Source organism: Coregonus lavaretus (genome assembly GCF_964263955.1).
Source record: "Coregonus lavaretus genome assembly, chromosome: 40".
NCBI lineage: Eukaryota > Metazoa > Chordata > Actinopteri > Salmoniformes > Salmonidae > Coregonus > Coregonus lavaretus.
The window spans coordinates 804,455-828,548 of record NC_140027.1 but is presented as its reverse complement, the minus strand read 5'-3'; the positions used below and the strand labels follow the sequence as shown (position 1 = coordinate 828,548).

The window sequence follows — 24,094 nt, the reverse complement described above, 5'->3', positions numbered from 1 at the left end:
CTAAAAGGCCACTTTTTGATAGATTAGTAGTAGCAGACTGTCTATATCTACAAGCCATTATGATTTTCAGATTGTTTTTTTATATTACGTGGTGATATTAGGGTGCTTTGCAGTAATATTAGACTGGAATAATTTACCTTCAACTAGTTTTCCTTCTACTTTTTTTCAATCTGTTTTTTAAATCAGTTACAACATGCTTCAAGAACATTGAATTTAATCAGAATGACTAATAGCAGTTAATCAAAGTCAATCATAATTTGGTAAATGTAACCGACAAGTTGTTTGAAGCATAGAACACGAACCCAACGAACTTCCTTAAACCATGAAGTTGGCCAATGCCCCGAATGTGTTCACGTCTATTAGATTACATCCATTTATTTTTGTTTAAACAGAACTGACTACTTTAAATCAGCTATAAGACAGGATCAGGTTAGCCTTTTAGATCATAATGAATGAGATTACATGGACAGCGGGGACCTGATCCTAGATCAGCACTCCTCCTACTGATGTTTTATTAATTCGGGCCCTTTGTTTGGGCTGAGGAACAGGTGGTTTGGTGTATCTGCATTGACAGTGAGGTTAATGGTTTGGCATCTTAGCTGGTTGGCATCAGATCCAATTATCCCTTTGTGATTAAGTGGTTACTTAAATCTATCTGTCTGTCAAGATTGTGTTTTGTCTGGATGGACAGACATTAAGTCCAGTAGTTCACCCATCTGACAGGTTGTTGCATAATAGCCAGAGTTTTTCCTGACCTTATTGGTTAATTAGGATCCCCAGTAGCTTTTGCCGAAGCAGAAGCTATTCTTCCTGGGGTCCACACAAAAACATAAAACATGACAAGTAACACTGATACACTGATAGACAAGAACTGTCACACAAATGTAAAATACAAACAATACAACTAAAGAATAATGTGTGTGTAGATTGTGTGTGTTAGAGTGTGATAGAGTGTGTGTGTGTGTGTGTGTGCGTGTCATGACCTGACAATGGAAAACTCTGGAACCTAGTTATAGCCTAGGGGTAATTTATTTTTTCTGGCCAGGTGACGTGGTCAGGAAAAGTCATAGCCTGCCCATTATGTGTGAAGGGAGGCTGGGGCTTCAGGAATCCCATGATTGGCTGGTGCTGCTATATGTCCAATGGACATCGACCAATAATGGAATCTCTTTGCATATGACAGATAGTCTTGCCATATCTTCCCGACCCAGGATGTGAACTCGAAACCCTCTACACAAGAACACAGCATACAGGTTCCCTAAACTTTAGACCCCATCACTGTCGTTCCTTCCTCAGCAGGAATCACTATAGGAGGGAGTGACTCTCTTAGCTGTGTATTAGAACCAGTAGTTAACATGAGGGACAGGGTTATAGTAGCATGCTACTGTAGTTTGTGGTGCGTTTTATTTGGGTCTTAGCTGCAGTATAAATCTAGAGATTACATAGTGTTAGCCTTCCCATAGACTCTGTTTACACTATGGTCTGCATGGCTCCATGTCTGCAATGCCACAAAATTGCATGGAGTTAGTTACAGCATATAGGCTACACCACTAACTGATTATGTGACCTTTTCCAATTTAACACTGATTCCTCTATTAACTTTAGATGTTTCATTCGGCTTTTACACAATATTTGCCCTTTTTAACAATTTGACATGTGGTAATTTGACATTTACTTTCTTCACTTATCAGCTTAATCTACACAGTGGTGGAATAATCCTTATATAAAAACCCAAACCGCCTCAGTCCAGATGAAGACCTCAGAGGTAATAAAGACTGTGAGGAAAATAAAGGTCAGAAGTGGATTTTAGCTTACTTACTGGAGGGGGTCCCTCCCTCCCTTCCTCCCTATCTCCCTCCCTCCCTCCATGTCAGTCCTAGAGAGTTTCTGCCTTGCATGTGAAGGCCAGATGCAGTGAACAGAGGCCGCTTCCCAAATGGCATTCTATTCCCTTTATAGTGTACTACTTTTAACCAGGATCCATAGGGCACTGGTCAAAAATAGTTCACTATAGAGAATAGGGTGCTATTTGGGATGCACACAGAGTGAATGTGGAGGCCAGGGGTTGAGAGAGAATGTCAGTCTGACTACAGGCCCTGATCTAGTGTTTACGTGGCATGGCGGATAAGATGTCAGCGTGACGTAGAAATGCCTAATAGTGTTTACATGGGGCCTGCCAGGCTGGGGAGAAGGGGGAGTGTGGGCTGTCGATTGTGCGTGTATGTGTGTTTGTGGTTGGTGTGTGCGAGCCTGTGTGTGTTCTGTTAGGAATAGGAAGAGGGGTGGTGATTTAAGGGAGGGGGGAGGGGCATAACACGAGGTAGAAGACAACACCACATGGTTATGATAGCTCATCCTCCCAAGAAACAACAAATGAAGTCACGCTTCCTGCCTCACTAGGACCTTGTCATTCTCTGCATTGAACCTCATCACGCAGCGAGCTCTTAAATGTCAACATACCATCCTTTACCGTTATCACCGGTCTGTATGTCAAGATACAGGTGACTAATGTGCTCATAGAAAACCCGTAGCTCTTTCACCCAACACTGGCTACAGTGGGTGCAGTCATAAGCCACTGCAGTGACAATACAAGCAGACAGTCCAACAATGTCCAACACTAAGAGATATTTGCTCTCTATTGTAATGGTTGGCTTGGAGAGAGTGTGGCTGTGTTTGCCTGGCTCTTGTATCGGCCGAGGTCTCTCCCAAAGAGAAATGAGAAAGATAAATGTTTTAGCAGTCTCTGAGTGACGTGACTCAAAACAAAAGGAGAGAGAGAGAGAGAGAGAGAGAGAGAGAGAGAGAGAGAGAGAGAGAGAGAGAGAGAGAGAGAGAGAGAGAGAGGGATGGCAAGAGAGGGATGGCGAGAGAGGGAAAGATGGAGAGAGAGAACCAGTCCAGATAGAAAGAGGGTGGAGAGGGAGAAAGAGAAAGAGAGAGACAGTGAACAGACTGGACTACAGATGTAGCTTGAGCTATTTGGCCTCACCCTTCTCTCTGTCCACCCACACTCTGTTACTCCCAGCTGGGTGGGTTAGCGACTATTTTGTCACCACTAATGGCTGTTCCACGCCAGTATTTTGTCATTGCTACCGCCAGTGTTTGTCATTGCTGATGGTTAGCATCACTCTCGGTTTGCGATTGTCATTGTGATCAATGTGAGTGGTTGGTTCACATTCGACTCAATATTGGTTTGTAGTTATTTGTTGTTTCTAGCTGTAGTCTTGTCGTTGGCAATGGTTGTCTTGTCTGTGATCCTCGTTTGTCATTGTGAATGGTTGTCTCACAGTTGGATACTGTGTCTTCACTGTTAACTGCTGTCGTCTCAATATTGGTTAGCCGGTATGTGTTGTTTCTAGCTGTTTTTCTAGTCTTGTCATTGGTTGACAAGTGGTTGTCACTTCTTTCCGGACACATCCTGATGTGTGTTGACAGCTAGCTCTGTGAGGTACCGTCACTAGGCACAGCATGCTAGAGTCTCTCTTTGCTTTGACTCACATTTTTTAATGTTATGAAGCCATCTTGGAAATGGGACTTGTTATTTTGGCAACAAAATCCACCAGACAGATTCAATACTTAATGTGTTGTGAAATCTGTTGGGAAATGTATTGTAATGTTTTTAAAATATGACTGCCTTAACTTTGCTGGACCACAGTAAGAGTAGCTGCGTCCTTTGCAGCAGCTAATGCAGCAGCTAAGCTGTCTCAATGTGTAGACTATGTATTTCCTTGTTTGGCACAAACCACTTCTTTCAGTCAAACATATTTCACATTGACTTTTCTCTGCTTAAATGCTTATAGTGTGGAGTGATTATAGGCAGGGGGATGGATGAAAGAGAGAGAGGGAGAGAGAGAGAGAGAGAGAGAGAGAGAGAGAGAGAGAGAGAGAGAGAGGAGGGGGAGAGAGAGAGAGACAGAGAGAAGGAGGGAGTGGAGAGAGAGAGAGCGAGACAGGAACTAGCTTTTCCAAACATAATCTACTAAGTCGATGAAATTACAGGACAGATGGCTAATAAGCCGTTCCAATCAAAACCTGGAAAGTAGTGACCTTAGAAAAGCTATTTGTCACCGCCACAAGTCCCTTAATTGCTGGGTAATGTGGACGTTTTGGGGTTGGTTGGTGGAGGAAAGTGACCCACACCATACCAGCAGGAACGGAAAAAGAAAACACAGTGACTGGAGTCTGCTCGGGCTAGTGGGCTAGTGCCATCATCAGAGAAGCCTGAAAGGAATTAGGCATTCAGTGTGTGTGTGTGTGTGTGTGTGTGTGTGTGTGTGTGTGTGTGTGTGTGTGTGTGTGTGTGTGTGTGTGTGTGTGTGTGTGCGCATGTGTGTGTCTCTTTCTGTGTGTGTATGCAGCAGTGGGCTCTCCACTCTCCAGTTAATATCAATCATATGTCGAGTGCTGCGCTGAAAGAAAATTCTCCTCTCTCGCTAGCTGGGTTTGGTTTGGGGGGTGAATGTTAACTGGGGTTGATCCGGCTGACCCGGGCCACTCTACAAGCCTCCCTGGGGGACCAGCATCAATCTCCTCAGCTCCCTGCGACTCTGGAGAGAAAGAGAGAGAGAAAGAGAGAGAGAGAGGCTCTGACCTTTATTATATCATTTGAAAACTGAAAGGGATGTGGATTTTCCCTCACAGCGGGGGAATGTAAGGGAATGGGGTGGAGGTGTGGTAGGGGTCGAGGGTCACAGGGTGGGGTAGAGGGACCTCCTGTGGTGTTCTGGCTCGGGTGGGTTTCCTCCTGAAATGATTTCAAGGAGAATATCCCACAAAGTTTTCAAGATAATGATATCCTACTATTTATTGGGTTGGGTCATTCTCCTTGTTCTCTTCTGGTTCCATGCTGTCGTTGTTTCCCAACCCTTCATATTGGTTCTGGTTGTTGTTTACGGCCGGCCCAGACAGTCCTAGTTTTGGCTGTGTGCCCAGGTGAAGGATGATTTCAGACAGTGCTTCCGAGAACAGAAGGATATTTTGGACAGGAAATTTGAAAATGTAAACCTCATTGATGACAACAGACACCCCTGCCTTGTCCCCCCCCCCCCCCCCGTCCCCGTCCCCCTCTACCTTTTTTCTAATACCAAGTTTTCACAGATTTTGGTATGATGGACACACACACTGACACACACACACCCTGCTGACGTGTGACATTTCATTTCCTGACGGGGTGGTGATGTCTGAGCTGTGTTTGTAGAGGGAAGCCTGGGAGGGGAGAGCCTTCGAAGGGGGCCAACGCCCCCCTCAGACATTCCAAGCGGGATGAAGGGAGGGGGTGTGCCACGAAAACATGGTTCGGACCAGGATCATGCGAGGCTATATCAATTCTACTGTTACACTCTCAATTGCTACAGTATGTGCTGCTGAAGAAAGACAGCAGACGTCTTCTGTGATGGTCATATGCAGTGTATCACAACCGCATGGGTTTTGATGTAAATCAGTGCTCTCTACAATGGCAAATATATTATATTATATTTGCACTGTAGAGACTGTTCAGGTCCTGCTGTTTGTGATCAGGAGGGAATAACAGGAACAATATGATGTTGATGAGATGTTTGTATGCTGTCCATGATGGACTGAATAACATTCCCTGTCTCTCCTCCCTTCCTCTCTTCCTCCCTTTCTTCTTCACTTCTTCGGCCTGCAGTATGGATGTACGGCTTTACCGACAGTCCACGGAAAGAGGCGTCAGGTAGTCCTACTTGTGTGCGTGGCACAGGAGGTTGGTGGCACCTTAATTGGGGAGAACGGGTTTGTCGTAATGTCTGGAGCGGAATCAGTGGAATGGTATCAAATACATCAAACACATGGTTTCCAGGTGTTCGATGCCATTCCATTTGCTCTGTCCCGGACATTATTATGAGCTGTACCCCTCAGCAGCCTCCTGTGGTGCGTGGGTGGTGTGCATGTGGTTGTGCATGTGTGTATGTCGCAACGCTGGTGTATGAGTTGTGGTGGCAATGCTTTCTATAACCACATGCCCATCGGCTTTTCGATGTTTGTCAGTTTTTTGGGGGTTTCACTTCTTTTGCTTTGCATGCATGCACTGACTGTCACTGGTTTTGGTTTATTTCCTGACCCATCTGCTCAACATCAACCATTCACATTCTGTCTTACTTTACTGACTTTAATCTCTGCATCCCTATGGACCTGCCTGACTGGATGGCTCTTAACCATTCAATACACTTTAAACACAGAGCCTTAGGCACCATGCCAAACTGTTGCTGCCTGGCCAGAGTGTGTTATACAGTACAGCTGAAACCAGGAGTCTGGTTCTTTACGCTTGAGTTAAACATGTGGATCTAAGATCATGATGATCAATCAACAACAATGAGAAAGAGAGAGAGAGAGAGAGAGAGAGAGAGAGAGAGAGAGAGAGAGAGAGAGAGAGAGAGAGAGAGAGAGAGAGAGAGAGAGAGAGAGAGAGAGAAAGAGAGAGAGAGAGAGAGACTGACTGACTGACTGACTGACTGACTGACTGACTGACTGAGAGACTGACTGAGAGACTGAGAGAGAGACTGACTGACTGAGAGAGAGACTGACTGACTGAGAGAGAGACTGAGAGAGAGAGACATTGAGTGAGAGAGACTGAGTGAGAGAGACAGTGAGAGCGACATAGAGAACACGTCTGCAGCTCTGCAAATAAACATCTCAGCGATTAATGTGTTTTTCTCCAGAAATAAACACGTCACATCAAGCTTTTAACAGGAATATAAAGGGCCTGAATCCCCCAGCATCTAGGGAGCATTTCCCTAATGTTCTCCCAGTCTACTTACGCATAATTGGTGAAACATTTAGAGAAAAAACACTTTGTTTTCTTGTATTAGCACTTTCAAAGTGTCAATGTGAGTTTTGAAGAAAAAAAGATTTGGCCATGTTATTATGAGATATAAGCAGCTATTATGATTCATGATGTTTCCCGGTTGTACACACAACAGTCGACCGCATACATAGGAACAGCATGCAGCATGTGGAGGGTTGATCCGGTGTTATTTTATTATTAAATTTGACCCCATTTGCACCCTGTAGTGCCTTACATATGTTCATTTGCCTGCATGTGCTTTGGGCATATCTCAAATTACACCCTATGCCCTATATAGTGCAGTACTTTTGACCCAAGCCCACACAGGGGTTGGCTATATAGTAATAGTGAACTCACTGTAAGGAATCAGAATAATATTATGCTGGGTTAAGAGAAAGGAAAACAACATGAGTAGAGGGAGGGGTAAGGGAATAGGAAATAGGAAATAGGAAACATAAGGCCCATCAGAAAGATGTGATTTGAGACTCAATCTTTGTCTTTACCATACGAAGCAGTCACAGACAGGGCAATCTTCAATGAGGAGTGAAGACTAATAGCATTACCTTGTGTTGTTGGCTAGCCTTTCTCTGTTTATAGAGGCCCATGTTGAGATACTTAACTGTGTTATATTCCAATGAAGCGTCTTGAGTTTGACCGTTAAAACTCAACATTTCTTAATCCCTTCTCTCTTCCTTGTAAGATCGTAACGTTAGGATGTTGCAACACTCGTTTTATAATACTTAGGTTTGTTAGCTGTTGTTTATTTGACTGTAGAAATTGAATGATAAACGTTTGACAGACATTTTGTGTCAAAGGATTGGGAAATAATCTGCCTTTAAATCCCATTGAATGATTCAATCCCAATCATCTTAATAGGCTTACAGCACAGATAGGTTCTACGCCACAAATTGCACCTTATTCCCTATTTAGTGCACTACTTTTGCCAAGGGCCCATATTAGTCTCTAGCCAAGGTTTGTTTGAAATGAGATGCGCTGTCATACGGCATTGTCAAAGGCATGCTCCCAGATCTGCTCTATAGCCAACTCAGTCTATGGTCTGACATGGCGATGACCATAGGATTTGACAAGACAGCACAAACAGATCTGGGACCAGTCTATAGCAAATACACAGGCAATGCTGTCAATGCAGAGGATCCTCACCACCGACATGGTTTATATTCAAGGTCCAATTCCATTAGCTAGATGATACAATAGCTGGCAACAATCATACCGTATAATCATATTCATATGGATACAGCAATTGGGTGGGTGTAGAATGATGCTGACGGGGCGCTGTCTTAATTTTCCCACTCACAGTAATTGTCATGCACTCATATTTGTAATTATTTATCTTTTAGTTAAATATTGGACTAGAGTAGAATAGAGGAGGATAGAGATATACATGCAGTAGTCACTATCCATGTGCTGTGCAGCAATAGCATGCCTGTTACCCTGATCCTTTCACACAACAGTAATGCACACGCACACACACACACACACACACACACACACACACACACACACAGCTGTGCGTTTTATGATCATCTGCCTCCTGCATGTTCCTCTGTTTTGACCATTTCTCCTACTTCACTACCTTTATGTCTGCTCACAGAATGCATGTCCATGTGTGTGTGTGTGTGTTTGTGTGTGTCCAATGTTTGCTTTCCACATTCGTTCGCGCAGCAAGTGGAGGTCCTTGGACCTAGCTAGGTGCCTAGAAAAACAAAGATGGCTGCCAGTGTTTGGGTTTTTTCCTCGTGATGTTTGGAAATGCTCCTTGAAAGAGACATAAACAACAGACGTCATAAAGGGACACACATGTTGACATGGTGCAATTTAATGGGCAATGGATTGTGTCCTTGTCTATTTAATCAAAGATAAATAGTTAGTGGTGGAGGGTTGATGAACTTTACTGGAGCGCTGTGATATCAATTTAGGAATACATGGAATGTATATTTAAATTCTTCAAACTCAGGTTAGATGAGACATTGTATTTATAAATAAGGAAGAAGATAAATGAAGTAGAGCCTTTTAGAGAGCAGGAAATTAGTTACAATTTGAAGAAAAATCCCAAAGCTTTGGTACGATCGTACCAATGCGTAGCAAAACGTCAACAAACAGTGCTTCTAACTTAAATCAAACACACACCACGTGAACTTTGTAAATGAAGTCATTGCTGGCACTCAAGAGCTTATCATTGGGAGCTAGAATGAGAAGAAGAGAGAGGGAAAGAAGGAGAGATAGACAGAGGCTGGGCATGTGTTTATGTGAAACACAAGAAGAAAGCACCACACTCTTTTTTTCTTCCCTCTCTCTCTCTCTCTCTCTCTCTCTGCTCCGTCCCACTCATATGTTTCTATTTAAGGCCCTGTAATCCCGACAGCCTTGATTGGCGTGGTACAGCCCCCTACTCCTCGTCCAACGGCAGGCTCCCAAACAGAGAGAGAGAGAGAGGAGGGGAGAGCGAGAGAGGTGGGGAGGGAGAGAGAGCCAGCCACACTACTGATTTTCCAGAGGGAAACTTTTTCTATTCTTCCAGTCCCGACTGGAGTCTGTCTCCAACTCCAACCATTCAGCAGCTCTCCCTGTCCTCTCCTCATTTTATTTTATTTTACTCTTATCCTCTCTTCCCTCTATCTCTCTTTTTATTTCATCCCTCCTTTTTCTTTTTCCTTTTGACTTCTTTCAAATGCTTCCTGGTCCGTTGGTGTGGGCCGGGGGAAGGTTCCGCTATATGGCCAGACGTTTGGGAATAAAATGCAGCGATAATATCCTGAGCAAGCGTTCTGATTGGCTAGGGAGGAGCAACGGCGCGGATTCGGCCTATGGCGGCATACCGATACCGGGTGCGCGGTGGCGGCGGGCGCTTGCGGCCACCACGGGGTAGGGGTGGCGTGGTGGGGACTGGGAGCTGGCTGACGGCATGTTTCTTCCCGTCCTCCCGTGCAGGCATTGACAGCTCGGACCCTATGGTGCTGGAACAGTACATGGTGGTGGCCAACTACGAGAGGCAGGAGAACTCTGAGATCAGCCTGCAGGCTGGGGAGACGGTGGACGTGATTGAGAAGAGCGAGAGCGGTGAGTAGTGTGTTTACATGCTGTACATACGGCTTTGGGTTGTACTTTTCTTAACTTTCTTTCACACACACAGAGACACACACCAACTCATGCACAGTCAGCACCTCGTTCATTCTAATCCTCTCATGGTGTCACTCCATGTTCTGTTTTCCTTCCCTCTGCCCGTCTTTGTCCTCAAGAATCCCTCCTTTTCTCCCCCTCCTCTCTACCTCTGTCTCTCCCTTAATCATTCTCCTTGTCTTCTAACTAGGGCTTGGCTCCACCTGGAGGCTTGCTGTTTGGCCAGCAGGGCGGTGTGTGTGTGTGTGTTGTGAGTAGGTGTGTGTTAGGCTGTGCTTGCATGCTTGAGTTTGTGTGAAGGTGTGTTTATGTGTTTGTGTGTGTGTGGTAGCGTTAGGCTGGAGGCCAATCTGTTGCCTTGTGCAGCAGGAATGTAGACTTATAATTAATAGTCCACTTTACTTTAGTGGAGAGTGAGATGTGTTTTACGAGTTACATCTTGGAACGGCAAAGGTCAAAGAGCAAAGTTTTAAGGGGAGAAAGAGGCAGAGAGAGACATTGTGCCTCATCAGCTTCATTCCTCACTTGTTATTTGGAAGCCTTGGGATAACTGGCTGCGTGTACTATTTTCACCCTTACGTTTTTCTCCAATTTCATTCTACTTCACAATGTTATCAAAAACCAAGGACATGGCAGTTGAGTTGTTGAATTACAGCACAGAAACAAGATGTTTACAGTGTACAATAGTAACAGTCTGCTATGTAATTCACCCTGGATAAAATCTGTTGAGTGAAAAGTCAATGTGAATATGTTGTCCTTATGTTTTGTTTTCATCTATCCAAACTCCATTTAACAACACAAGAGATGAATCTAACTTGCCATGGTAACAAGCCATTGACAGCTTGCACAACTCAAGATTAACAACCTCAACAGCCTAACAGTCTAACATCAGCAGAAAACCTTTGGCAAGGATACATCCACACACATCTTTCATCCAAATATTGGTGTGTGTGTGTGCGCGCGTGTCTTCTCTAGTCTTTCGCACATCTTTGAGCAAGTTAATGAACCTCTCTTTTTCATTAGTTTTACCATCGACCCAGCAACCCACTATCCTTCAACGGTTGACATTCCCCTTGTGGAGCTCTCTCTCTCTCTACTCTTTCAGACCCATGTGTTTTTGACATCAGGCTGTTTGAACAGCTTTTTGCTGTATTTCCCATTCCATTCATTGTCAGTACAGTGAGACAATAGTCTGCTCTAGCCAAAGCGGCAGTTCCGCCAAACTCTGTATGGGAATAGAGGAGTAGATGGTTTTGCAATGCAGCCCTTCTTTTGTGAATATTCAATGTATTTAATGTTATGTAAGGCTAAAGGGAAACCTAATCTCATCAGAAAATGTAAATGCTGGGAAGTGCTGTACTGCAATTATTGTGAGATGTGGTTGTTTTATCTATCTTAGTTAAATGAACTGATCGTCCAAAGTCCCTTTAGCGAGTGTCTGCTACATTTCTAAAATGTAAATGTGAAATTTCATGTTTTTTTCAGTCTCTTTTTTGAGGTTTCATACTGTCAACGTTTAAGCTGCATTGAGTTATGTTTTGAGAAATATGTTACTTGATGAGGCTTCGATTCCCAGAGATTTTGTAAGAGTCACACGCTAGAGTGAGAGTCATTAAACGTTTTGTTTAATGAATATTCAAAAGTTAATTGCCTGTGTGTATGCCAAAACCACGCTATAATTACCTAATTATTGGTGACACTGACACACTGCATTGGAAACACCAATAACCTTCACAAAGAGAGACAATCGGGCACATTAAAACTAAACAGGATCCGTAAATATTCAGTACTCGGACAGTTTCAATACAAAAGTGCATTAGAAAAATATAAAAACAAATACGAAAACAAGCTGTACTGTCATTGGAGCATATATGCTCAAACTAGTACATAGACTAAACCTGAAAAAGATCCAGTTTCAGTACAAAAGTACAGGAAAAACAAATAAGATATCATTCATAAGGAAACAAGCTGTACAATGACTGTCATTGGAGTTGAAGGTTACTGTAAACATGCTCAGACGTCTCCATATCCCTCCACCACTAGGCCAAATAACTAGAGCAACGATCTACGATGACATCATTGGCAGGCTATGCCAAACCAAACACGTCCTAGTGCCTTGTATATCCCAGAAACCCTTTCACTTTTTCAGAGCTTTATTGCAACCTTGGCGTCTCCACAGCTCTGCTTGCTTATGTCCTTTGACGTTTTGATCGCAGAAACACAGACGGTAATTTAACATCGCAATCTCCCAATTTATTAGACCCCCTATTTCTTTCATGTTATTTTAATGTTGCTTTAATGTTCCGCGCCCCATGCATCTCGGCATTATGACAAGTTATGCTTTTAAGTTAGCGTCTACCAATCTTATCCAGACTCTATGCTTTTTATTCTCTTCTCTATACAATCTCTAAACAGTATATCATATGCGGTTAGGAATGGTTCGGGTCAAGCAACAGTCAGTGAAAAAAACATCCACTACAGTAAACCACTTTACTGTGGTAGCAGTTTTTTCGGTTCATGCACTGTTTACCTCGACAGTCGCGGGTTCATAATCCCGAGTCGGATGTTGTTGTTATACCCTACCCCTACTGCGAGAAGTTATCGGCCACGTGCGCTCTAGTTCAACCCCAGCTGTTTCAACAAGTAGCCAGTATCGCTACGTGATACCGTAATATGTGTGTGTGTGTGTGTGTGTGTGTGTGTGTGTGTGTGTGTGTGTGTGCGCGAGTGTATGTGTGTGTGTGTGTGTGTGTGTGAGTGTATGTGTGTTGTGTGTGTGCTGATGTCATGACTTTTGGCTGTGAGATATGTGTCTGACTGTCTGTCCGGGGATTTATGAGCTACTATCTAGTAAAGAGAGATTTATGGAAGGGCAAGTAGGTGGACAAGCCAGAATCCTCTTGAAAGGAGGGAAAGAGAAGGAGTGGAGGCTATGTCTGGACCAGTGTCCTGGTTTTCTTCGTATTCCTGGTTTTCTCCCACTCCGGTCATTCCTTGGACATGGGAAATCACAGAGAGGGAAGAGGCCACAGATGGGAAAAAATCACTTGCATGTGTGACCAGAAGTTATATGGAGCGATCAGTTTATTGTGCTTCCTGCAAAGTTGTTACCTTCATGATATAGGTGAATGGTATCAAATGTATGATATAGAATAGTCTTTGAAGACTGGTAGGTCAGCCTTTGTTTGTTCAGTTTTGTCTCTGTTAGAGTTGACCATGCGCTCACAATTCTGATACCATAGTTGCACGAAAAGGACTGGTTAATCAATGCAACTGGGCCTCCATTCTGTGGCTCCATACTGTGGCTGAATATGGAAAATTCCCCTATTTTCTGTGTCCTTACCCCGGCCTAATGGATCTTGCAGGAGGACTGTGATGCTATGCAGCAAACAAGATCCTTTGGGTTACTTTGCCGCTCCCTCAGCCCACAAGCCCAGCCGGAGAAGACATTTGCCCCTCGCCTCTCTCTCTATTCTCTATGCGATCTTTGCCAGGTTGAAAGGGGAATTTGTCACCATAATCCTAAAGAGCTTAGGCACACTTACCGTACAGAACCCGCCTAAACACACATTCACACACACATAGTCATGTACTCACACACATGCGTGAAATTATGTATGCACATGCAAACACGCACGCATAAAAACACACAGGCTCAAACGCACACACACACCTCCCCTCCCTCACTGCCCGCTGTGCCCACAGGGGAGAAAGTTAGTTTGGCATAGCCCCCACTAACCCACATATCCTTTACTGAAATCTACCCAGAGTTTTGACTGAGTTTTGGCTGTGCTGTCGGTGTTGTTTGCCTTGGCCTGGGGCCCTCTGTAGATCAGCATTAGTGGGTGAAAGCACTGGGCCAAGTGTTACGTAGGGAGGAACACAATTTTTGTCAAATCTTACACTCCATCACTCAGGCTACAGCTAGCTTAGCGCTAGTCTCACCTTGAGGCTACATTTGAAACGGACAGCCTAGCCTGCTCTTCTGTCTTCAGTCAAGCCGATAAGGTTGTAAACCGTCAGAATCTTGGCCAGAGGGCTGCTGAAGACAGGCCTCACACACATTTGATCACCCTGTTGCAGGAGAACTATCCGTACAGAACCTTGAATTGTATTTGAGGTTTAAAAAGGCTTCTGAAGTTTGTAATTTCCACTTTGAAATTTCAGACTTGATTTTCCCTTACGAAAAATGTATCAACCCCTACAAAAATTTCCATTAATTATGTTAATTATAATCCACATAATAATTCACATTTCCTGTTGCTGCATGATTATTTTCCTGATGTAGCAAACTCGCTCAAATTAAGATCCCACATCTGCAGTTTCACATAGCCTATATCTATAGCCTCACCTCTAGGCAATCAAATCAGACAGACAGGCTTCAATCAAAGAGCATTTAGCGCTAGAGAGGTTAGCTTAGGTTAGCTTAAAGGATGTCCTGGTCAGGCTGTAAAAATGGACAGCCAGCTTCAATCAGGAAGTAATACTTATAAGCCAAGAGATAGCTATAAGCCAACAGATAGCGTAGCACGCTATTAGTCATACTACACATGCTAGCCGTAGCCTTAGTGTAACTTTTCACCCAGAGGCACCAGAGTTGCTGACCTACGTCAATCGACTCAACAGAGAGGTTACCTATAAGCCATTTAGAATCTCCTAGATAGATAGGCTCACAAGAAAGGCCACAGCTGGCCAAGACTCACCTACAGGTTTTAAAACAGAGCTTGTTTCCATTAGCATGTTTAGCAAGGTGATATGCATGGCTAAAGCTAGCTTATTGTTAGCCTCACCCCTTATGCTTTGAAATGGCCAGCCTGCTTAAAAAGGCATGACACAGGGAGTACTTAGCTGGAAGGAAGCTTTGAGTTGGGTCTCACACACACACACACACACACACACACACACACACACACACACACACACACACACACACTTTATGTTGTTCTATCCTCGTGGGGACCTAAAATTAATTTCCATTCAAAATTATATTTTCCTAAACCTAACCCTTACCATAACCCTAACCTCGACCCTTAACCCTAACCCTAAGCCTAACCACTAACCCCCTCCCCCCTTAAAAAAGCATGACACAGGGGGTACTTAGCTGGAAGGAAGCTTTGAGTTGGGTCTCACACACACACACACACACACTTTATGTTGTTCTATCCTCGTGGGGACCTAAAATTAATTTCCATTCAAAATTCTATTTTCCTAAATCTAACCCTTACCATAACCCTAACCTCGACCCTTAACCCTAACCCTAAACCTAACCACTAACCCCCCCCCACACACACACACACACACACACACACAGTTCAAGGCCTGGGGACAGCCCAGGCATGCTGAGCGTGATATTTAGTCAACACGGTCTAATGAACTTCCTTCCGCCACGCTATCCCCTTACACTTGTAACACAGCTAACACACACACACACACACACACACACACACACACACACACACACACACACACACACACACACACACACACACACACACACACACTTGTAACACAGCTAACAGTAACCAAACCCCCATGTTTTATGTTTTATGAAAACTTAAAGCAAGGTAACACAATCTCCACAGTAGGATGTGAGTTCCTCCGTCTCCCGTCACGTTAGACATTGTCTATAAAGATTTGGGGCCTCGAAATAAACTGTGACTTTCTAGGAAGGAACCAAACAGCTTGAGGATTTGGGTATCCTCATAACTTCTCCTCAGTTAGAACTGATCAGACGATGCTTTGATGTATCCCGTCTTGGGTGATGTTTTATGTCTCTTTACATTGCCAATTAGCTACGCCATCTTTTCAAACAAAGTTCACACAAAGGGATCGAAATTGTGTTCAAAGGAACTTGTTATTAAAAGACTCTGATGTCATTAGAGGGATTTTGTCTGGTCTTCATTTGATCCCATCCAACAAAATCATATCCCTAAGGCCTAACTAGGCATTTATCATATCACAAACTGTATCGACTTGGAGGTCTTGATGGGATTTCGATCCAATTCCCCTAATTAAATAATCTTGTTCTGTGTTAGCTTCAGATTTGATTACATATATACTTTCTTGCAACCTATACAGTATCTTGCCCACCCACAGGGTTTGTTTGTGTGATTAGATATTAGGATGAGAATAGTCTCTGCCTCCCAGGCCTGATTCTTGGGTCTCGTTTTAGACCTCCTGAGCCTCCGTAATTGTTATGGTTCTATTTTAAGCCTCAGCTTTCTGTGTCCCTTTGTTTTGCTTACTCTGCAGAAAGAGCACGTTGTGGTTCAATTCAATATTCTGTCTTCCTGACTCGGGCTCAGCCGCATCCAACTCAGAGCTCATATCACATATCAAATCTGTTGTTCATTATGGCAAGGCAATGAAATGAGTAACACAATCGCGTCGCGGGATCCCTCGGTTTCCTCAAAGGCACGTTTGAAATAAGTGTCGTTGATAAAACATTTTGATAGCCCCGTCCCATTTCTCCTTTCCATCAGGCCAAAAAAAGAAAGTGAAAGGAAAGGTTATGTGGTGGTTTTGAATGGGAAGTGTGTGGAATACTCCCTGCTTTGAAGCCCTGGCCAAACATCTGTTCTCTCTCTCTCTCTCTCTCTCTCGCTCTCTCTCTTTCCCTCTTTAGCTCTCTACTGCTCTCTCTCTCTCTTTCTCACTCTAGCGCTCCCTCTCTTTCTCACCTTCACCCCCCCCCCCCTCTCTTTTTCAATTCTCACCCTCAGTCTCTCTCTCTCTCTCTCTCTCTCTCTATCACCCACTCTCTCTCTCTCCATCTTACTCTCCCTACTAGGAGTTTACCAGCCAATGATGAGTATGTTCTGCACAATTACTGTAGCATTTGTTTTCCATGTGACCTTATTCACACTGAGCGAAAGAGGGAGATGGAGAAAGAGAAAGAGGGAAAGAGAGAGAAAGCACTGCACTCTGCTAAACACAACCTATGTCCTACCAAAGCACAACTCAGTGGAACTGCAATTAGACTACGTATTCATGTCTGGGTTAAACCAGCATGAGTACTGTGAATGTTAAGGAGGTTTTGCAGCTGTCACTCTTTGACCTTTTAAGATATATATCTTTAGTTTCACATCATAAATCAGATGAGGTAGAGCAAATTGGATCATTTCTGTCAGGAAAAAACCCAGACCCAGAATCTACATAAAGTAATGTTTGCTGCTGTATAAATGTTTATTATAATCAAAGGCTGAGAAGTGGTCTGATTTAGATTTTGACACGGCACCTGTATAATAAAAGGATCGTACGTAGACAGGAAATGAGCACTCGTGAGAGTATTCCTCTAAATGTCTTTTTACTGCGTTGTTTGAGGTTGAGCGAACTCAGCCTAAGCACGGTTTCTAGTCTGGTGTGTGGGAACCCAGTGGACACACACACACAAACACCACACACACACACCACCACCCTTTCCACACACACATGGGTCCCTGCAACCAATAACATGATGACTTAAACCTGTTAAAACAACAGGCCATCCCTTTTACCTTCTAGTCCACTGTATGTTCAGATGATTGTCAATATGTAGTTCATTAGATGACCCACCTTTTATTGTTTTAACTTGTTTCATTTTTACAGCTGCCCCCCACTTCTCTAACTGCCCTGCCCCCCTGCCCACATCCCACCCTTGCTGGAGAATGAAGCTTGTTTTTCCACTTTTCCATGTTCTATGATTCATAACCTTTCGAGGAAAACATGGAATATTTGCTGTTGTTTGAATCCCAGATTGCCCTTTTAGTCTCTCTCTAGTGCACCTGTACTGTAATATATTCCATACACAGACAATACAGTAAAGCAAGATATACAGCTATTTTAGAACATATAGTCATTTAAAATAACTGACCATCAGCAATGGTTATTACATTCATTGTTGATGTAATATGGTAATGTTAGCCACTGTAATCAAACAAGACATGTATGCTTCCAAGAGCAGCTTTTATAGCATGTTATGATTAACTTTTCTTTTAAGTGGTGTGGCTGTCCCACTACTTTCATATTTTCTTTGTTTATTGGACAGGATATATAGAAAGAACTAGATAGGAGGAGAGAAATTGCTGGAGCGTTGGGTCAGATTTGAACCCATGCTCGCAGCGTTAGTACTTGTTATCCAGAGGCAGTAGCTTAGACCGCTGGAACACCCCAGGCTACATGATTAAACATTGATTTTTCACACACAAAACACAACAAACGCCACCAACAAACAGAAAAGACACAACAAACCTGGTCAACATCAGACAATACCACATAAACAGCTCAATCCCATGATAAATCCCTTGTAGCCTAATTGAGCCGCCAAGCCAATTGGCTTCCACTGTGTTAATGGGAAAACCCTTGTCTTCTCCAAGGGGGATGTCCTCTCTCTTCTCTGGGAAAACAGGGTTTATTGTCTGTCTGTCTGGAGACTAAATGGCATCGCCAGAAAGAGGGAACGCCAACTAACTTCCTACGAACAACTGTCCTGAAACAGAGAGAGAAGCGCAAAGAGAAAGATCCAACTTCTGTCCATATTGCAGTTGGACAGAGTGAGTTTCCTGGAAAATGTTGACACATGGACATTAGTTGGTTAGGAACATATCAGAACGTTCCCTCGCTTTCTCTCTCTGGTCTCTCTCTCTCTCGCTCCCTCCACAGTCTCTCTCTACTCTGGTAACGGCCTGTGTGTGAGGAGATCCAGCAGTCTTTCTGTTTCTAATTTCTCTGCTCTTTTACCACATCTGACTTTCTCCAGAACTGAATTTATAGGGGAACTGGGCCTTGTCAAAGCCATGTGGTGTCTGTCAGCATGGGAGCTGAATGTACAGGGGAGCTGGGCCTTGTCAAAGCCATGTGGTGTCTTCCAGCCTGGGAGCTGAATGTATAGGGGAGCTGGGCCTTGTCAAAGCCATGTGGTGTCTGTCAGCATGGGAGCTGAATGTATAAGGGAGCTGGGCCTTGTCAAAGCCATGTGGTGTCTGCCAGCATGGGAGCTGAATGTATAAGGGAGCTGGGCCTTGTCAAAGCCATGTGGTGTCTGCCAGCATGGGAGCTGAATGTATAAGGGAGCTGGGCCTTGTCAAAGCCATGTGGTGTCTGCCAGCCTGGGAGCTGAATGTATAAGGGAGCTGGGCCTTGTCAAAGCCATGTGGTGTCTGTCAGCATGGGAGCTGAATGTATAAGGGAGCTGGGCCTTGTCAAAGCCATGTGGTGTCTGCCAGCCTGGGAGCTGAATGTATAAGGGAGCTGGGCCTTGTCAAAGCCATGTGGTGTCTGCCAGCCTGGGAGCTGAATGTATAAGGGAGCTGGGCCTTGTCAAAGCCATGTGGTGTCTGCCAGCCTGGGAGCTGAATGTATAAGGGAGCTGGGCCTTGTCAAAGCCATGTGGTGTCTGCCAGCATGGGAGCTGAATGTATAAGGGAGCTGGGCCTTGTCAAAGCCATGTGGTGTCTGCCAGCATGGGAGCTGAATGTATAAGGGAGCTGGGCCTTGTCAAAGCCATGTGGTGTCTGTCAGCATGGGAGCTGAATGTATAAGGGAGCTGGGCCTTGTCAAAGCCATGTGGTGTCTGCCAGCCTGGGAGAGAGAGACCAGGGCTAAACTAGTCTTTCTCATTTGTCTTTTCAGACAAAAGTACATACAAGTGCAAGCATGCATGTTGATGACCCCTATACAGACACGTGCCTATGCTCATACATTATCACACATACACACACGTTTGTGTTTGCAGGCACACTCTTTCCTATTTCTATTAGCCCCTACTACGTAGGCAGTGATATACAGCTGTGGTAGCTCACACATGCAGCTGATAATGGCAGTCACTCACCAGGACCCTGTCACATAGGGATTTAGAAGCCTGTTTTTCTTCCGCTAGTCAAGTCAGGTGGCCTTTTGGAAAAAAATGGCTCCTGAATTGTCTCTTTGCTAAACTATGGCCAAATTCCATAAAGGTGGATGGATTGGATTGGATTATTTCCTTTTGAACAGTTGCAGTATCTTGGTCTATAAAGTATATTTGCTAAACTATGGCCAACTTCCATTGAGTTTCGTATGGTATTGGCAATTTTTATTGAGGGAGCATATTTCACACGTTGAATGTAGGACTTTAAAAAAGAGAGGAGAGACGTACCGTACTACCTCTCATCTCACTGCTATATGTGTTGAATGCCATTCATCAAAACATATTTTCAGTCTAGGATCTAGCTAGCCTACAGTAGCATAATAATTAATTAGCATAGCATCAATGTCACAATGTCAAATTCACTTTGAAAGTTAGAACTGAGCAAAACCAATGCCTCTACAGTCAGTCCAATGTTAGCGTCTTCACTAGGCTAAACATTAGCATAGCATAATTAGCATAGCATTATTAGCATTTGTGAAGCCAAACTCACTGTACTGTGTGTTGTCAGACCCCAGACTCTGCTGTAATGTATACAGTGGGACCTTTAGACAACAGCGGAACAGAAAAGCAGACTGCCTTTGAGGAAGTGGAACCAGTTCAGGGTGGGCACGTGACAGTACACAACCCCTGTTGGTTGCCCTTCAGATTCAAAACACCCAGCTAACCCACTGAAGGAGGTGGAATGGAGAGTTGGAGACACTATTTCCCTCAGTTTGGTGGGAACGGGGTGGCTGGGCTGGGCGGGTGGGGGAGTTGTTGAGTTGGTACAATCCAAACCCAGACACTACAGATAGGCTGTCACAGACAGGGTGGTATAGGACTCAATGTACCCACTTGAGGGTAACACACATCCATTTAAGACCACTCAGAGAGCTAGTCAATACTTGTGTACTGTACTGTCTAATTTGGCCTGCTACCAACCATACTTAAATGCTATGCTTTTCTGTGAAGGTTAAATTGCTTTGAACTTCAATGCCTTTTAGACAATGCCTATGGGTTGAAGCCTCAGACACTATGGTGGACCATTCAGAGCTTCAAACATAGTACAGCTATAGTAGTCTTGTGTTATGAGTGACGTCCAACCTGGATTTCTGGAAAACCAAGGAATGTTTGGGAAGTTACTGGAATTTCGCAACCCTAACAATGACCAATGTTCTTTTTTTCCGATGAAGAAACTGTTTTACACAGACATATTTTCCATATAGGTCACATCGGTCTCATTTCCCAATGTGAGTTGTTGTGTCTTGCAGGGACATCAAATGGAGCGTGTGATGACTTGATTCACTCAAGCCAGTGTGTGTGTGTGCACTATGTGTTCTCAAATCACATTATAGGACCTCGCCATATGACTGTAAATACAGTCAAGAGATGATTACTTAATTGTTGGACTCCATTGGAGAAAAAATAAATAGTTTGTGCTCGTTGCCTCGCTCTCTTCGCTTTCATACTGTCGGAGTGTGTGTGTTAGTGTGTATGTGTACATATGTGCATCCGTCAAGTGTGCGCCTGTGTGTGTTAGCGTATGGCGTGCATCTGGGTGCGTTATAGGCTGCAGAAAGTAATAAATTATCCAGTATCTTCAAGGTTCGCTGAAAGGCAGCTTCCCTACTATTTACGACTCTGAATAGTCCACATTGAACCCAAATGTTACGGAGGAAATGCTTGGGGAGCATCCGAACTTGGTAAATAGAATAGACAGTAGGAAACTCTAATCGTGCTACCGTTGCAGAACAAAATCACTAAGACACATGCTAACTGTCAGGGAAGGATGGATGTTTAGGTCTCTTTTCCTCTCTCTTTTTGTGAGTGTCGGTTTGGTTTGGTGCCCGATTCGACATAATGTTTTTGCATTTAATCAGGTCTAGGTAGAGGCGATTCAATTCCAATCAAAAATATTTATTGTCCCACAAACACCTCTCGAAATACTAGACTAGGATTTTTTTGGGGAGAGTCAATTCACGTCAATCCTTAACTATTGCACTGATACAAGGTCAGCTCTTATTTAATCCCCTTGATGGTTTCAGGTTAGAACTCAGTTATGGTAATCTGATCCTAGATCTGTGGTTCAGGGACAACTTCTATCTCCTTGAGCCTTAGTGTCCATTTTCCTCTCAACTCTGGACCCATATATGAAAAAACCTAACCCTAACCCTAGAGTACTGATCTAGGATCAGGTTCTCCCTGTTCATATAATCTTTATCATTTTGATTTAAAATGCAAAACTGATCCATGAGCAGTACTCCTACTCTGAAACGTCTGGTGGTTTTGTAATGATAGCAGCTTTCCAAGCAGGTGAAAAGTTCCCTGGTTACATCACTCCACTACTCTCCATGTAGCAGATATAAATGAAAGCCTGGACCAATACAAACATTAACACCCAATAAATTCTGGAGTTCGTTTTGAATGTAGAGCAGTTATTGTAATTTATAGCCTTAGCAAACTGCTGCGGATGAAGGAACTAGGACATTGACATATTTCCATTATTGAGTGTAAATCAAAATGTGTAAGTGTGTTTGGAGTCCAAGCACAACTATTCGTTTTCATACCTAAGGCCTTAGTAATGATAGTAGTGATATTTAGCAGGGAGAATGGCTGGTGTGTATCTGTGTGTCTGTCTGTCTATTTTCTTTCTGTGTCATAGTGTATAAAGAATGTGTGTGTGTGTTTGTCCCCACGTGGCTCTGCACAAACTAATGTGTGTGTGTGTGTCTCTTTGTTATAGGTTGGTGGTTCGTCAGTACAGCCGAGGAGCAGGGTTGGGTGCCGGCCACATACCTGGACTCACAGAACGGCACTAGAGATGACCTGGAACTTAGCACCGTCAGGACAGGAGAAGGTAACACACACACCAGACATTCTCCCTGCTAAATATCACTACCGTCATTACTAAGGCCTTAGGTAACACACACCAGCCATTCTCCCTGCTAAATATCACTACCGTCATTACTAAGGCCTTAGGTAACACACACCAGCCATTCTCCCTGCTAAATATCACTACTGTCATTACTAAGGCCTTAGGTAACACACACCAGCCATTCTCCCTGCTAAATATCACTACCGTCATTATTAAGGCCTTAGGTAACACACACCAGCCATTCTCCCTGCTAAATATCACTACCGTCATTACTAAGGCCTTAGGTAACACACACCAGCCATTCTCCCTGCTAAATATTACTTCCGTCATTACTAAGGCCTTAGGTAACACACACCAGCCATTCTCCCTGCTAAATATCACTACCGTCATTACTAAGGCCTTAGGTAACACACACCAGACATTCTCCCTGCTAAATATCACTACCGTCATTACTAAGGCCTTAGGTAACACACACCAGCCATTCTCCCTGCTAAATATTACTTCCGTCATTACTAAGACCTTAGATAACACACACCAGCCATTCTCCCTGCTAAATATCACTACCATCATTACTAAGGCCTTAGGTATGACAACTAATAGCTGTGCTTGGACAGCAGGAACCTCGAGGACCAGGGTCAGAGCAGAAAACAGACATTGTAACAACCCCAGCCAAATGCCCTTTGTTCAAACCACAGGGTTTTCATCAGGCTGGATATTTTGGCACCAGAGCAGATTCCTTCACAGCCCCATGGGAAGTCACTACTTTTTTAAGGAGTATCGTTTTGTCATGACCTCTTCTTTGCAATAATGTTTAGTCTGACTGTTTGGAGGGCATATTTCATCACTAGAGAATAAGCTCCCTTCCCTTTTGGAGCTTCAGGACGACACTGTAGCGTCTTAGCTGTGTGTTACACCCAGACAGGCAGGCAGGCACACACATTCACAGACATACATACACACACATACATACACACACACACACACATACACACATACACACACACACACACACACACACACACACACACACACACACACACACACAGACACACACACACACACACACTCCCCCAGCATTAATGTCATATAACCTCTGTTTTCCATCAGTTTTAGTAACCCATGGAATAGTGGTATAGTGTAATCATTATGCTGTAATGCTTTGTGTGTCATAGACTGCCACCAGGGTATGTAAGGCTCTCTCCCTGTCTCTCATTAAGACACGTTGCTTTATGATCCTCATGCTGGCCTATGGCACTATTACACTGTAAACTGGCACGCCACATCCCAGCATGTGATGACAGGTCCTCTGCAGCTGCTGTAGCCCCCCAGCTCCCCTTAATGCAGACTGCAGTCACTCCACACACACAGAGAGAGAGAGAGAGAGAGAGACGGGACATATGCTGGGTGGTACTGGGCT

General features: G+C 43.9%; 1 protein-coding gene across 1 annotated transcript in view; it reads left to right on the top strand.

The window, feature by feature from the left end:
* The window catches only part of LOC311113770 (SH3 and PX domain-containing protein 2A-like), a 59,498-nt gene that overhangs the window by 15,416 nt on the left and 19,988 nt on the right, over nucleotides 1-24,094 (top strand). The window contains exons 3-4 of the mRNA XM_084157080.1: nucleotides 9,752-9,880; nucleotides 22,546-22,659. Of these exons, the coding sequence (XP_084013206.1) occupies nucleotides 9,772-9,880; nucleotides 22,546-22,659 (223 nt within the window). The 5' untranslated portion in view covers nucleotides 9,752-9,771. The remainder of the gene's footprint in view (nucleotides 1-9,751; nucleotides 9,881-22,545; nucleotides 22,660-24,094) is intronic.